Genomic DNA, 17,570 nt, shown 5'->3' on the forward strand with positions numbered 1-17,570 from the left:
AAAAAAAAAGGTAAAACTCTCAACAAGAATCCCAAACCGTACAACAAAATGCTCAATGTATACAAATATACGAAAAATACAATTGTAGCCTGACAAACTTCTTACATTAATCAATTTCTGGAATTTCACCTACCACTGCTATACAATGATGACACCTTGTCATGCATTAATCCTCACCCATTCCCTTTCTTAGCAACCATTTACATGTAAGAAAGAAAAAGAAAAAATTGACAATTTAAGTAGTCAGAAAAAAGAACAAGTGTTAGTAGTAGTTATAGATGCTGGTTGAATGTATATGTGACAATCTTTGTGTTATACTTGGTCATTAGCATTGACACAATCTCAAATGAATCTAAGATGAAAGGGCAAGTTCAGCCCAAGCCAAAGATGATCCCTTGAGATCCACGCTAATTGAAGTGTCAATTCTGCCCTCCAGAATGCTACATAATTCCCGCATTGACGGACGGCCGTTGGGGTCACCATTGATGCATTGAGATACCACCTCACATATTACTTTCAAGTCGTCTTCTCTGTAATGTTTTAACTCTGGATCCACCACACTTGACATCATTTCCGGTATCTCAAGATATTCCCTAGCCTGATAATGATAATTAAAAGCAAATAAAATGAAAAGTTTAGTTTCCTTACAATCTGTTGATACAAATTCAAGAAGTTGAATTGAGCGGTTACTTGAATTTTAAGTAAGCAGATAAAATTAGAGTTTCTTACCCAGTCCACCAAGTACCCTTTGTCCTTGCAATACGGAGGTCGTCCGCTGATTATTTCCAGTAGAAGTACTGCAACGCCGTATATGTTTCCTTTGGTGTCAAGACGACGTGCCTCCACGGAATTTGAAAGAAGGCACATGGAGCCCTGGCTGCCAATGGAACCAGAATTCTTCTCTGATCTTTCAAGAATTGTCTTCCAACTTTCAAAATCGACCAGCTGCGATTTAAGGTTTCAATAAAATGAGAAGGCATGGCAAGTGTAGTGTGTTAAATATAGGATACTCAATTACACTGTCTCAATTGGTGGGTCTGAACATTTAAACCAGTTTCAATGCATGCATACCTTTGGTGAAAAGTCTTCTGTAAGATATACAGCATTGGAATTCAACTCTGAGATAGTGAATGGTGGTTCAATTTCTGTGTGCAAATACTTGAGTCCACGAGCAATGCCTATAATAACTTTCATACGCCGTGTCCAAGACAATTGGCACCCTTCTTCATCTGCAGTCAAAATTCCTTTTTAAGAAACCAAAACGAATGGGAGAGAAAAAAATCATGTAAGGAGGAAAGAAACTTGACTTACAGCAATGTAGGTGCTCATAGAGTGTCCCATTTGAAGCATAATCAAAAACCAGCATCCTGGTAAAAGGATTGCTCTCTCTACAATAACCTAGCAGTTTTCCTGTATTCTCATGATTCAACCTTGCCAAGTCTGCCACCTGAATGGAATCAATAACAGAAAAATTAAGAACTTGTCTTGATTATTTGTCTGTCAGTTCTTGCACATTTTAGGAACTGCAATGTTCCATTACCTCTCTCTGAAAATAGAGCTCAAGGTAACCCGTCCAATGCTCTTCCTTAATGCAGAGGGAAATTACAGCAATCTCGGGTCCACCTTTCATTGTACCCTTGTAGACCACACTATCTGGTGAAGAACCAATTATGTTGCTGAAGTCTTCGCAGGCCACTTCAAGATCTTGTCTGCTATACTTCGTCACATCTTTCAACACATCAGATTCTGCATATTGATATTGTTGAGTATGTTAAAAGCAATTCTAGAAATATTAGAAGGAAATACACACCGGAGGGTGTAGAAACTGAACCTATATATACTGTCATATGCTCTTTCTCGCTTGAAGATTTTTTCCAAGGAATGATGATAGATGATTTGCTGTTAAACCTCTGATACGCCGTGAAAATAGCAATCAAAAAGAGACAACCAACCATGACTCCCGTCGCTATCTCTAGAGCCAAAAGCCAGGAAGGTTTTGATGCTCTTTGATGCTTCGACACATGTTCAGCAGCTCGATGCTTTAGGTTCATTACTGGATGGCTCTGGGCAGGTGAAGCACCAGCTATGAAATGATAGTTCATAAAAAACATTCAATGAGTAAGGCCAAGAATATATCTAGTAAATAGATAGATAATACGTATGTTGGATTTACAAAGTTCATTCAAATGTTACTTATTATATTCATTCATTCCACTCTTGGAAACAGGTTGGATTTTGAAAAGGAAAATAAAGGGAAGCCAGAAGCCAGTGAAACTTTGAAAGACCCTTTACAATGAATTCAAGCCAGAGCTCATTTCGTCTCCTATGTATTTTTTAATTTTCATGAGATGTTCTAATTCATGCTTTCAACTTTAAGAGTACAAAAAAAATAGTGTCATGCATACCACATTGTACAGAAGTCCGCTGCTTTATGTCTTTAATCTGAAGGCAATTCCCTTGAAAGCTTGATCTGTTTGACAGAATTCATGTAAATGTGGAGGTTGAGTAGAATGGCAAAACATGAAATGAGGATCAAATAAGTACCTTGGAACACGCAAACATTTGGGTAAGCTCCCAACAAAGAAGTTATATGAAAAATCTGCAACTTTTAATTGAGACGTACGACACAAGCCAGTTAAATTCACATTTGAGGCATACCTGAAGAAAATTATAAGAACTGTAAGAGACAGACCACCAGAAACAAATTTTGAAGGTGTAGCTTGTATCTTATATTTAACAGTAAACCAGATAAATTTTCACAGCTGCAATAATTTTCAAAATAACTCAAAGCCAAAGTTCATTTATGCCTCCCTGCCTATGAATTCTGACCAGACAATACCAACTCAATTCCAATATTTATACTCACATCTCATGCATAGTTGAATCAGAACTTCCACCAGCAGGAACAGGTCCTTGAAGCTTATTCCTATCCAACCGAAGTTCTTGAAGGTATTTCAAATTTCCAAGCTCTGGGGGTAGCCTACCAGTCAACCCATTGGACTGCAGGTTTCTACAAGAATGCGAATAAAGTTTAAGAGACTGTGACAAACTAGTAAGAGTTAAAAGTTCTCTCTATTCAAGATGTTATTGATTTTCTTTTACATTTTCACTGCTTGGGTCAAATTTCCAATTTCTCGAGGAATCGGTCCTGATAACTGATTCAACCCCAAGTCCAACACCTTGAGAGATTTCAACATGCCCAATTCTTTTGGTATTGTGCCAATAAGATTGTTTCCGTGCAAGATTCTACAACCATAAGAACCAGATATTAACACCACAAATTACAGACATCATATTCCAGAACTACAAGTCTAGAAGCACATTGTGCAAGGCACATACAGTTCTTGCAAGTAGGTGATTTGCCCCAATTCTGGTGCAAGAAACCCTCTTAAGGCTGACCCTGATATGTTTCTGCAAAGAATTATCCCAAACTATAGAATAAGGAATGTGCTAGCTAGAATACAACTCATCAACAGCAACATAACAATTTGCACTCCGAATAAATGTAGTTAAGGGATCTGTGGAATCTTACAGCTTGATGACATGATCTCGAGGTCCATTGCACAAAACACCATTCCACTCACAAGGATCCGAAACCAGGGTATTCCAATTGGACAAAACAAGATGTGGATCATCAAAGATAGCTTCTCTGAAGGTTTGAAGCGCCGAAACTACATAGAAATAAACTCCCCGGTTAGAGGCCGAAAAAAGCAATGCAAATGCTTAGTTACCATGAATGCTGAATACCATAGCTCAATTGGGAAGCCATAACAAAAATACAGTGAGAATTTGAGAATGGAAAACAGTTGCTGGATCTCAAACCTTCAAAGTATACAGAAGAAACAGAAACAGAAAATGCTGCTACTTAATGGCACTATAGCCTATAGGCAAGTTCCAACGAAAAGAACAAAAAAGCACATCATAATAACTATTTTTGGTACTGTCTTTATGTTTTCCCATCATCCAAACAGAGGGTAACTGAATTGATGCAACGAGATCTGAGAGAGAAAAGCGAATACATAACCACCATAAACTTAACAAGTACCTTCATTTTTTGCCACCGTATCAGAAGCTACAAAAGACAGCGTGGAAATCAAACCCAGAAACAACAATGAAGTGTATAGCTTCATGTTCTCCCACAAAGTCTTGTACAATTTTCTATTCCTTCCTCCTTCAGCCACTTCTCTCTAAGAAACAAACTTCAAAGAACTCTTTCCAATTCAAAATGAACTCAGCAAGGACAAAAAACAAACATCTCAAGAGCACAAAATACACAAGGGATATAAACATCAAAAAAAAAAAATACTAAGCCAGGTTTAAAGGTCCTAAAAGGTGGGTACTGGCTAGTACTAAGCTTAATTAGTGTCTTTGTGGAAAATGTAGATTTGTTAATGAAGGAATGGAAGGTATAAGTAGGTACGGAAGCGTTTTTGAATCCTAGATTTGAATACTGAGAATAAAAAGAAGCAGAAGCAGAAAATGGAGTTAAAGCCAAAGGAAATGAATTTAGTAGGGTTGACACTGACACTGTACTAGACCCAACCCCCGAAGAGGGAGAAACTTGGATTCAAAGAGACTTTATCCAAAATTGGATTTTGATGGCACTTGGTCGAAAAAGATGGACCTTTTTATTCTGTGTTACGTTTAAAAATGGCGGTTTCTGTAGAGTGTTTTTTTTTTCTGGTACAAACCCCTCTTTTTCTTTCTCTTATTAGTGTTGTTTATGGTAGTTGTTGCATACTAAATTGGTATGAAGTTTTGGAGTTTCAGCATTAATCATTGCATTTGCAGAGACTAATTGCGTAGTGAAGATGAATCGATGATAATTGATTGTTTCAACACTATCTCGTGAAATTCGCGAGACGATATATTGGTATCTATCTCGCGTGTTTTGTCTTTTCAGTTTTGTCAAAAGTTGTTTGGGATCGATGCGAGTCAAAACAAACAACTGGCAGCTGCTGCTTACTAGTAATTTTGGTTTGATTTAGTAACTGCGAGGCGTCATCATAATGCATAATTAATGTACTAATTTTATTATAATTTGGATTCGGGAAGAACCGAAGAAGTTAATAAAGTACTAAAATAGTAAAACAAAGAATTAATCATTATTATTTTGTAATTTTTATGAAATATATTTAAAAATAATTAATTTTTTATTTTATTATTTTATTAATTTTTTATTTTAAAAGATCTTGATCTATTTTATTAAATATAACAATTATATTATGTGTATACTAAAGTTAGTTATTAGTATAAAATATATATTAGAATATAAATACATAACAAAATAAATTAATTATATGTATTTATATATAAATATATTGATGACTGATTTTAGTGGTTAATTTTAGAATATAAATGATATTATTGTAGATTTAACCTAGTATTAATGCATACATTTTGGTGCATGTAAGTGTAAAATTAGATTTTTTATTTAAATAAAATAAAGAGTAATCAATAATATCAGACTTTCTTAAACTAAAGTTTAAAACGTGAATCTTCTATTCCTATTAATATATAAATCGTCACAAGACTGTTTGTATTAGATAATATATTAAACACTATACTCTAGGACGATTTATGTATGGAAGTTTTTAAAAAAAATGTACATAAATCGTCCTAAAAGTTCTGAGCTTCCCAAGTTGAACGTAACTGGTCCCAAGATAAAAAGGTTACACGTTTTTCACCTAAAATACAAAGAGGTAGGACCATTTATGCGTCTCTCACAACACATAGCAGTCTAGCACGATTTACGTGTAACAAGCTAAACTCGTACATACATCAACCCGTATGTTTCTGGAAGTTTGTAGAATTTTTTCAATCAGCTATACAAGTGTCTGACAAAATTTTTCGCTAGTCTCGAGTTACGACTCTACTTCCTTTCTTTTCCTAATAAAGAGCTCAACCAAACGCTCATATGTTGACTTAACAAGTGAACCCACGGGTAGGTTACGTGTACCCTTTAGGACGGTATTAATACACTCAAAAATGTTAGTTGTCATGACTGTATCAGTGGCCACTATCCCGATATTAGGTCCACAACTCTAATCCGATCTTGTTGCACCAATTAACCATTCACAAGAATCTTTGTTGCATCCTTAGATTTGAAGTTTAATGCGAAGTTAGCAGCTATATGTCTTACACAGAATGCATGATGTGCAGTCCGTAGGAGCCACCCACTATCTTCGGCAACCAATGCAGCCTTGATTGCGTTGTGGCTGTCAGAGATAACTACAATGTCGGGCTGTGGAGTCACGTGCTGACGAAGGTGACTCAAAAAAAACTTCCACGAATCTGTTCGCCCTCAATTAACCCGAATGCCACTGGAAGAATGTTTGAGTTTTCATCTTATACAATCGCCATTAATAAAGTACCTTCATACTTGCCATATAAATGCGTACCACCGATAGATATTAGTGGCTTGCAATACTTGAAGATCTCAACACACGGAGAAAACGTCTAAAAGCATCAATGAAAAAAATATCCTCATTCCATCGACCGTATTAGTAGCCCTAACAGGTGAAGTACATAGCGCTGTTATAATGCCAAACAAATATATCTGAACCCCGATGATCCACTCTAGAATCAGGTTGTAAGACTCCTCTCAATCTCCATATATATGTGCAATCGCCTTCTACTTAGCCATCCACACCTTTCTGTAACTGGGTTGAAACCAAATTTTGATGAGACCACATTCTGCAATACTTTCACGGAGATTGATGCATTTGTCATGACCATTGGTAGAATTAACGCACAGATGACATGATAATCGAGTTGCCTGTGATCGGTGGATATCTTTATTGCAAGATATGTGTGCGGCCTATTGTTCTTTCTAACTTTCCAGTAACCTTTCTTCTTTCGCATAGTCACACGTATTAGCCAATTACATCTATTCCCAAACTGCACACACTTTCCATGATACTTCAATTGATTAGACTTAAACATTTTATACTCAACACCCCGAAGGTACGCACATCACTCAAGTCATTTGCATTATCTGTCTGAACGGACAAATCTGCTGCAAATGATGGAGATGAAACATGGGCAGTAACCTCGTGACCAGTTGGAACGGCATTAGAACTCCCTTCTATTACGCCGGTTGGTAAATTTGAAACAGATCCACCGGAGCTACCCTCTACATCAACCATTCTCGCAAACAACTCCATAGCGTCCAAATCTGGAACTCTAACTTTATTGTGAAATATATCTTACACGTCGTCATCACTTAGCATCTCGTATTTTCCAAACTTAATATAACCTTACCTGAGTGAAATAGGAATCCGAAAAAATACTTGCTTTACACGTTTTTTACTGCACTTTCCTAAGTTTTGTAATATAATATTTTGTAAATTCATCAAACTCGTTGACGGATTGACAAACACTCCAATCTGCTTTTTATTAGAGAACGTAACACCTCACTTGTATTTCATCAATTTTTTCTTGATGATGAACTAGTAAAAACACATTTTCAGCCATCTTTCCTAAAACTCTTTATTCATGTATGACTCGTTATACATCATATTCGTTTATTTATAGACTCATTATCTTCATAAATCGCCACAAGATCTTGAGGGTTAGTCTCTAACACGTAAATCATCCTAGACTAATGTGAGTTGCGAAATACACATAAATTGCCATACTCCCTTATGTTTTAGGGCAAAAACGTGTAAACCTTCTTACTCTGAGATGATTTATGTTCAGCTTGAAAAATTCAGGACCTTGAGATCATTTTTTGTGTATTTTTTTGAAGACTTCCATATGTAAATCATCTAATACACATGATTTTGAGACAATTTATATATTAATAAAAATAAAGGATTCACGTTTTAAAATTTAGTTTAAAAGAATCAGATAATATTAATAATTTTTTATTTTATTTAAATAAAAAAACCTTTTTATTCTTATGTTAATGCAGATAAAATATTAAAATTAGGTTATATTTTATATTGTTTATAAAATACATTACAAGGTTTATCATATATTGATTTTATGAGTTTAAATTTGAGGTATCGAGAGTGTATAATAGTTTAATCACATTTATTTTTTTTCTATAATTATTTAAGTGACTAATATAATAAATAGTTTTTTTATTGAGATTATATTATATAATTAAATATATATAATTATTTTATACTGATACATTAAACTTAAATTTTAATTTTATATCGTTTATAAAATACATTATCTGCAAATTCCAAAGCATTAGTTTACTCCCATTATTTAACACGGATGACTTTGCGGTTTTTTTTTTATTATTTTTGCCTTTAATTATTATTAGTGTTCTAAAAATTGACCTGGATTAATTAGTTTGGCAAGTTGAACTGAAATTTAATTTTATGGCACTTTCCATTTATAACATAATCATATTCATCGAAGAGGTGGCAATAGATCATATGGCTAAATGGCAAAATAGTACTACAAGGTAAATAAGATTTCAAATTATGAAGTTTATCAACATTTTGTTAGTGCATAAATAATCTGTTTATAAACATTTGTCTCATTGATGTTGGCATGCTGCTAAATGTTATTTCGGAAAAAAGAAAAAAAGTATGAAGTATTATTAATTGTTTAATTGTAAGGTTGTTACTAACTAAGCAAAAGTGCTTTTAGAAAAAGAAAAGAAAGAAATTCTCCCATAATTCCACACCTTACAGTTGTTTTCCATCTAAACCAATTATTAAAGCTAGAGTGATGTGTCTAATAAAAATCCATCTGATCCTCATGCATAACAAGTTAGCAACCTCCACCCCAAGCCCCAACCCTACTCTACCCTACCTTTCTTTTCATAGATTATGTCTTTGAATATGAATAAGCCACTACTACCTAATATATATTATTGTCACACATATGTGAAGTGAAATTTAGCTAGTTTAATATTTGATCCTGTTTGAATATGTCTATGTCCATGTGTGCTTGTTTTAGTCGTTTCTATTTTACATCTTATTTGGTATAAATATTGAAAAGAATTTCCCATATGAAAAGCCACCATGTTTTAATTAATTAAATATGATGTACCGTTTGATTTTATTTTTGTTTTGAATTTTATTAATATTATTATTTTTATTCTTTTTCAGTGTCATATGGAGAAGTCTATTCTCTTAAAAAGTTAGGGTAACGAGACAAAGGGAGATATTGTTTAAGCATGAAGGGCCCTCGCTAACAGTGCTTCCAAGCAAGACACTCTTAAAAAGATTGGAGTATATTTAAAGGAACAAGGAACCTCATCATGATCATGAATCAATATGCACATTGAGAAGCCTTCAAAAACATTTAAGCTAAGGTACTAGATGTAAGATGTCCAAATAATATTAGTTATTATAATACTTAAAACTCAATTCTCATCCATTATTTCTTTTAAAAAGGAGAAAATTAAAAGTCTTCAATTATATATATTAACACTTCATTTTTGTTTTCCTCTGATAGTATTTTTTATATTTGAAGTCAGCTAATTGATTAGGTATCAAGTATTGAAGGTATAGCAAGAAGACAGGTTGGGTCATAACTTTAAAAAATATGAGATGGTACATTTTGTTTTGGTTGTGCTTTATGAAAGTTCCATCAACATCGATGTAGGATGAATAATGCTTAGGAAGGCTTCCTTCACCTTGACATGAAGAATCCCCCATGTGCCTTCCTTAATAAGGACCCTCCCCACATGTCTTTCTTTATTGAAATATGCCCTTTCATTGCACATAAAAGAGAAAATTCTCGACTGACTTTTCCTCTCTTTTTTTTTTTTTTGGAATTTCTGCATTGAATTCCTTAGTCCTATATCAGCAGCTTCTTTATCTCTGCTTTGCCTAGTGTAATTTTAAAATAAGTTTCCTATAAGAGTTATGTAGCATATAGATTGAGAAGATCCTAAAACTTACTCTACTTAAGTAATGTTTTTTTTTGAAAAAAAAGATAAATGTTAAGAGACACAAAGCATAGCATTAGGGCTATGGCCATTAGCCACTAACGCGCTTTTATAAGTTTTGATTTTGAAAAAAATAAACACCAAAAGACTTGCCAAATGTTAAACCCAGTATATTTTTCATTTCAAGTCGCTCTCTTTTAAAAAATAAAAAGAATCCGAACTTACTAGCACAACCTAACATCTTAACATATTAAAAAAGATATTGTCAATTTTTTTATTACAATCATGCAAACATATAATACAAAAAATTCATATATAAAATAACATTATCAAAAATAAAAGTAACAACATCATTATCCATTAATCCTGTTTTTTTTTTTTTTTTCTATCTTCGTTTTTTACTTCATACCCTAAAAAGAGAAAATGCCCCGAGTCGAATTTTTTTTCTATTGCATTTTCTACTATCTGACCTACTCTTCAACCTTCTGCCAAACTATTGTTTGCTCCGTTTGGACAGGTAGGTTCCGGTCCATGGCCCATGAGAGGGTCCCAACCCCATGAATTCATCAAATACAGCCAAATGGGTGTATAAACAATATTACCGTGGAAAATTACAGCGTACATACATATAGACATTATCATGCTTTCCAAACACCAAGACGTGTGCAATTTAGGCGACATAAATGTGTTGGGTCGGTGCTTCTTGATGCTAAACAATTTAATTTAACTTATCTTTTTGTGCTTACAAGTTACTTTATCTCTTCACTTCGTTATCAAAGTTGATTTAACACCAAGGAATTCAAAGTTTGGTTACATACATAAAATGTTATAATACAATTTAGAATTTAGGAAAGGAAGAGAAGTATCATTTTGGTGATGGTGAAAGTATCTTCCATTCCAAATCAAATCTCTCACGCTTAGTTTCAACAAATTTAACATATATAACATTATTGTCAATTGTTCTTAAATGATCAAAATCACACAAATAACTAGCTTCACGCATACTTTTATTGGAACTAATTAAATCCTAGATTAAACTATTAAAGTAATAATGCTAATAATATTCTTAATGTAACGGTTCTAACTTCTAACATACAAATAGTTAAAATTAATTAAGGATATCAATGTAGGCCATAAAGCATATATGAAATTCATATTTAAGAGAGGATGAAGATATATATAAAATATGGTGCAGATAGCTCATGGATCCGATTCCAAGCAAGCAATCTTTAGAGATAGAAGAGGGCTTGATCGATCAGTATAACCTTTCAACTTAAATATGAAGACTGCAAGTACATATATATGATGGTGATGAGTGCTAATTTATTCAATTTTATTTCTGATAAAGACATTAAAAATGGAGTGATAAACGGATATAAGCCAACCCTATTTTCCAAATATGTGATGGTCCCATATGAAAACAGTGCATGCCCATTAAATGATTCGGTACCAACCATCTTGGATTCTCACTCCCGTCTGCTAGGAAACATATCAATGTTTGTTGAGTTTGATATCAGTGGTTCCAATTCTGGGAACATATTACACTTGTCTAAGGGCTTATGATATTTGTGGCATAAAATCAGTACATGTCAAAGCTGATGATTGATTATTCAAATTCAAGGGTCACTCTTCTGAAGTGAGGAAGTTATACACTCTAATGACTCTTGAAGCAAAGAGTAAGACTCAAATGATGAACATACTACCAAAATTTTCACTTTAGAGGATCTTTTCCCGAAATCCAAGTTCTCAACAATAATTCAACATTACCTATATATTCCAGCGCATTACTCACTCCCATTATTCAGCGTGTATGACTTTGGGCTTTTCTCTTATTTTTATCTTTAATTAGTTTGGCAAGTTGGACTGAAATCTAATCTTATGGCTCTTTCCATTTATATCAGTCATATTCATCAAAGAGGTGGCAACAGATCATATGGCTAATGGCAATATAGTACTACAAGATAAATAACATACAAAATTATACCTGTGTGGACCTTCTAGATCACTTAAAAGAGTGTCCCAAATGTGAAGGCTGTTAGCAAAGTTAAATTCTTGAGTCAACACAGTAATCCACCTAATTGGAGATTGACCCGGCAATTAGAACCAACAAAAAACAAATTAGACCTTTCTGAAAAACTGACTAATACTTTAATAGTAGTGTGCACTCAATGAAGTGTAATAAGTAATAACTAACCGCATTGCTACTTTACAAGCAGAGATACATAAACCAGTAGAGGAAAAAAATAAAATAAAAAGAGCAGAAAATAATGGACAAGAAACAAATATTAACATATAGAAAATCACTAAAAGAATGAAGCAATGAGCAACACTATTTGTTAATTTAGTAATAAATCTATTTAACAGATTCAATACAACCGAGGACTAGACAATGTCCTCACTATATTGCCTTAGACTACCCCATTACTTCCAATTCCAAGTACCAACCCCTTTGTGACCAAAACGTATAGCAGAATAGTATCTGACAGCAAAATGAGTTTAAATCCTCCAATGCTATCTATTCACATGATTATTATATAAAGTAAATCACATATTTTTCATATCCAATTTATGTAAAAGGAAATGTATATTGCATCTGTTAACATTTCTGATCTACAGTCCCCTCAGTAAGCAACAAAAGACGACATCCTGAAATCTTGACTTGCTCTCCCTAATCCAAGTCCCAACCCAGGTTGCCCTCGGTAGTCCAAGAAACTTAAGAATACATCAACAGTAAAGGTGAAACCAAAGTACTAGCAGACAATGCATCTTATGATAAGGATAAAACATCATGGACCAGAGGGTCATCAAACAAGTTTAATGGAATGGATGCTACATGGGTTTGTGCAGATCACAAAACAAGTATTTTGCTTACCAAAATTTGATGAACTCCACTAAAATAAAAATTCTATCGGGATTCTAAAGAAGATGAACAACGAAAAAGAGAAGAAACAGCTAAATAAGGTATCTATTGATTTCCCCCCAATTCAACATATAGAAGAGACATGTGCAATTTACTTGGAAGAAATCATTCCTTGCATTGGTCTCCCCAAGACACAACGAATTCTCCCCACTAGTATTTCTGATCTAGAGTAAGGTTCTACACTCAAATGGCATCATCAGTGTCAGAACTGTTGAGTTGTACATTGTCCTTGTGATTCCTGATTATATAACCTCAGAAACATTAAAAGAGCCAAACAGATAAAGCAAAAAAATAAGAATAAAAATTTTGAAAAATACTAATTCAGCAAAATATTGAACTTTGCCACAGACTCACATACACCTTATCAATGTAATGTAACTCAATTCCAGCTTTAGTCTGACATTGACGGTTATCAACATCAATATAGTGAGAAATAATGCATCTTTTCAGTCCTCAGAACAGTACCCCTTGCTCGCATTTTAAAGAATAATTTTTAAAGAAAGAACACAATTGCAGCGATACAATGAAAACACCAGAGCTCCCACAGAAACTAACTTACAGGATTCAAGAGAAAGTTGTCTTTTAAGTGTTTGTACTGTGGCCTCTTCTTTGCTAATTCAGATTTCTAGAGCCCAGGATTAGGCAGAAGACATTCCAGGCTCTGCAGAAGTCAATAGCCGCAAATTTCAATAGTATCTTCAATTTCACTCCCTCCATTAAGGGAAAACACTATATAGGGTATAGATTAACTCAAAAGATTTACCTTCCACTCTTCCAGACAGTAAAACGTAATTCCAAGCATCATTAAGTACACCTTGACAAGCGATCCTCTGCGATTACCTCATATCTATCACCTTCTTCGATAATTGTTCAATCAAAGTTTAGTTAACATCACTGCATTGGCAAGGTGAACTACCCATAGCTATTTTGAACTCAAAATACAATGTAAAAGTTTATATTTAATATAGAAAATGCACAGATGCAAATATGCTTCTAGGAGAACTAAGATAATCAGGTTGTAAATGGGCTAGAAAGTGGCAATGCTAGATTGCTACTCCAATATCATGTTTACTGCTTCTTCAGAAATGAGAAGTATGAAGCAACTTCTCCAGGTTATTCTAAATTGTCTCCACACATTTCTGACACACAATATTATAAGTGCCACAAAAACTGCGATTTGAAAAATGAAAACATTTCAATAGAAAAGAAAAATGGTTTGAAGTCAGATAGACACAGGTTGAAATAATTAGAAGGAAAGAAAGGGCAACAAAACCAAACATTATTAACATTGAAGATTTATTTGGCAAAAAAACTTACAATGTCCATTGCTGTAGCATTAAAACAATTATCTGGGTAAATGGTCCAATTCGTCCTTGAAAGATCACTCGTTCTCCAAATTGGTCCCCGAAAGATTTTTTTAATCAAATCGTCCTTCAAAGATTTTAAATTAATCGCGTTAGTCCTTCTATCATTTCTTTTATTCAATGTCAAAATTTGTTAATGTGGCACGTTAAATGATACTACAACACACAAATAGGAGTCTTAATTGACTATTAAGATGATAAGCTTATGAAATTAGATCAAATCAAAACCTAATTGAGGGGAGAACATGAGGCATTGGAATCCTTCAATTTGGAGTTTATTTGACCTAATTTCATAAACTTAACATGTTAGTCACTAATTAGGACTACTAGGTGTGTATAGTGATATCACTTAACGTGTCACATCAACAAACTTTGACGCTGTTAACAATGGAAGTGACGTAAGGACTAAAATGACTAACTTAAAATCTTCGAAAGATGAATTTAATTAAAAAAATTCTTTTGGGGACTAATTTAAAAAATGAGTGATCTTTTGGGGACTAATTTGACCATTTACTTACAATTCTCTACTTCCAAGCATACAAGAAATTTTTGTGAAGAGAATTCACTTAATCATAAATGCAAAAGTTTATCCATTATGTTCTCTACCTCTTCATGTAACACTGTACGCAGAGCCAGTCAGCCACCCAACCGAACAAAGGAACTAGAACATACGGTAAGTTTTGAATCAGAACCTTATTTCTTTGCTCTAAAAACTCAAAAACTTCAGTAGACACCAGAATAACTAAGAAATAACACGAAAAGTTGCTGCAACAGGCCCAATCTCCTAATGCTTCAAATTCATGAACACCTTCATTCCTGCATACTGCCATTCACAAATCATACAGTGAAGTGATTTTTATGGACAAACTGACAAAAGCATTCACTTATACAAGCCAAATAAAACAAGATAGATTCTTTCATACAAATAGAAATCACATTTGCAAATATTACTAATAAAAAAAGGGGTTAGAATCAGTACATCGGATTGGTTTGTACACCTCTCTGTTGATTGAGCGTTAACACTTCCACTAATAGCATACACTTCCACTAATATCAAAATTAATAGATCAAAAATTAATGATTTTAACTAGTGTTAACTGTAATGACATCGAATTCTTAAAATCAATACAAAATGATTTTTCTCAAAATCTTTATTTTACTATAAATTTTATTGAAGAACTTCAAAAACCCGAAAAAAACTTATTTTTCACACGGAATTTCTAAAAAATGTTACCATGGAGATGATTCACCACATCTTTATCATACCTTTAACCCACAATTAAATTCTATAGTAGACATGCTTGAAGAAATATTAGTATCCATAAAATTTCAAAGAAATAAGGAAAAAAAGAATTCCAAAGAAGAAAAATTTCAAAATATAATCAACATAACAGATTTAAAAGTAAAACCACTACTAAAATTATGAATATTGAAGAAAAATTAGAAGAAGTTACAATGCTTTTTAAACAATTAAAAATGGCTCAAGAAAATAATATTATGGAACAGGGATTTCAAATAGAAGAAGAATTAGTAAATTCTGAAAATATAGAAAATGAAGAACACATCCTAGATTATTCTAGTGACGAAGAACCAACAATTCCAATACAAGTAAAAAATGAAGCTGGAACATCTAAGGATAATCAATCTCAATTTAAATGGGAAACAGGTTTTGATAATTATGCTTTTAAAAAAGGGTTTCTAAATAAAGATTCAAAATATACAAAAATACCATCAAAATATGTTCCTAAAATCCAGGAAATGGAAGGAGATAGAATGCTCGATCTAGACTGTAAAAAGAATGAAAAAGAAATTTTCGAAAACTGGTTAAATTCCTTCTTATTAGAAGCCTTTACCAATCCAAAACTTAGTGAATTATCTGGAAGAGACATTTGGAATTATATAGGGTTTCATACTAAAGGAACTATAAGAGATTATATGACATCAATAGAAAACCAAATAATAGAAGAATTAACAGTAAAAACAACAGCTTATGATAAGATATTATATATAATGATGATTCTATATAAGAATTTTTTGGAAAAAATATTATAGATCATAGACAAGAAGTCTATAATAAAGAATATCAAGAAGCAAAAAACCATTTAGCTAATATTCAGATATATGATTTATGTAATGTGGAGTCTTATATATGTGAATATAGAATACATTATTACAAATTAAAAGAAGAAGATAAAAATCATTATCTTAGTATGTATATAACAAAACTTCCATATCCTGCTAATGAATTTATAATGGGAAGATTTATAAGAGAAATAAATAGAGGGACAATTGAAAATAATTTTGGTGGAGCAACCTCTGCAATAAGAAAGGAAATAAAAGAACGTTGTATGCAAGAAGCGACTCAAAAAAGATTTGCAAATATAATTAGAATTTGCTGTCAGGATAATGAAGAGATACCTCAAAAATATGGTCTTAATAAAAACCTTCAAAGAAAAAGAAAATATCAATTTATAAAAAGAAAATACTATCCAAACTGGAGAAAAAAGAGGTATTTTAGGAAGGAAAATAACAATAAAAACAAAAGACAAAGAAATAACTATTGCCCAAATAAAAAAGAAAATTATAAGTGTTGGTATTGCCAAGAAGAAGGACACTATACAAATGAATGTCCAAAAAAGAAGGATAAAAAGAATCTTACTAAACAAATAGAAATTGCTAAGTCTTGTTTCATGGAACCATTAGAGGAATCTGATGATAACTTAGACTATATTTTTGAATATGTCTCAGAAACAGACTCAGAGATTGAGTAATAATGCCACATTTATTACTATAAAAATAACAGAAAAGTTTATAAATGCTTTCATAGATTTTGGAGCAACACAATGCTTTGCTAGTTTAAATATAAAACTTGATTGGAAAAAATTAAAGAAACTATTAAGAGTTAGAATAGCTGACAAATCAATATATAAAATTGACCAAAAAGCAGAGATGGCTGAAATTTTTATTCAAAATTATAGGTTCATTGTTCCATCTATATATATGTTAGATTCTGGAATGGATTTTATCATAGGAAATAACTTTTTAAGGCTATATCATCCATTCATTCAAGAATTAACATATATAATTTTAAAAGCTCCACACGATTCTTCAATAAATCAAAAATCAAAACGTATAAAAATACCAACTACTACTATAGATAAGATTCTAAAATTTAAAATATTTTCTATATTAGAGACATGCTATTTAAATTTATACTTTCAGATAAAAATTCCAAAAAATAATATTGAAATAAAGATAGAAGAACTTTTGGATGAAATTTGTGCTGAAAATCCTTTAGATATTAAAAATACAAATAACGAATTAGTAAGCATTAAATTAAAAGATCCTACAAAAGAGATAAATGTTCCAAATAAAATTCCTTATTCCGCAAGAGATAGAGAATAGTTCTCATTAGAATGTAGAGATC

General features: G+C 32.7%; 1 protein-coding gene and 1 long non-coding RNA gene across 3 annotated transcripts; both read right to left on the reverse strand.

Moving 5' to 3' along the window:
* Positions 1-39: 39 nt before the first annotated feature.
* Positions 40-4,837, reverse strand: LOC112790922 (probable LRR receptor-like serine/threonine-protein kinase At1g63430). 2 transcript variants are annotated; one of them, XM_025833546.3, is made up of 13 exons: positions 4,046-4,837; positions 3,533-3,671; positions 3,340-3,411; positions 3,103-3,246; positions 2,867-3,010; positions 2,545-2,658; positions 2,406-2,470; positions 1,832-2,083; positions 1,541-1,746; positions 1,312-1,447; positions 1,072-1,229; positions 730-945; positions 40-598 (listed from the first exon to the last, which is right to left on the reverse strand). In XM_025833546.3, exons 1-13 carry the CDS (start codon positions 4,128-4,130, stop codon positions 353-355), a joined length of 1,977 nt encoding a protein of 658 aa, XP_025689331.1. In that variant the 5' UTR covers positions 4,131-4,837; the 3' UTR covers positions 40-352. The 2 variants fall into 2 exon arrangements, with proteins under 2 accessions (XP_025689331.1, XP_025689332.1); XM_025833547.3 differs by lacking the exon at positions 2,545-2,658 and having other exon boundaries at positions 4,046-4,805.
* A 6,026-nt stretch (positions 4,838-10,863) lies between these two features.
* Positions 10,864-14,021, reverse strand: LOC112790924 (uncharacterized). The gene is made up of 3 exons (XR_003196980.3): positions 13,543-14,021; positions 13,339-13,440; positions 10,864-13,017 (listed from the first exon to the last, which is right to left on the reverse strand). It is a non-coding gene; the product is annotated as an uncharacterized lncRNA (long non-coding RNA).
* Positions 14,022-17,570: the final 3,549 nt, after the last annotated feature.

This window comes from Arachis hypogaea, chromosome 3 (assembly GCF_003086295.3).
Source record: "Arachis hypogaea cultivar Tifrunner chromosome 3, arahy.Tifrunner.gnm2.J5K5, whole genome shotgun sequence".
NCBI lineage: Eukaryota > Viridiplantae > Streptophyta > Magnoliopsida > Fabales > Fabaceae > Arachis > Arachis hypogaea.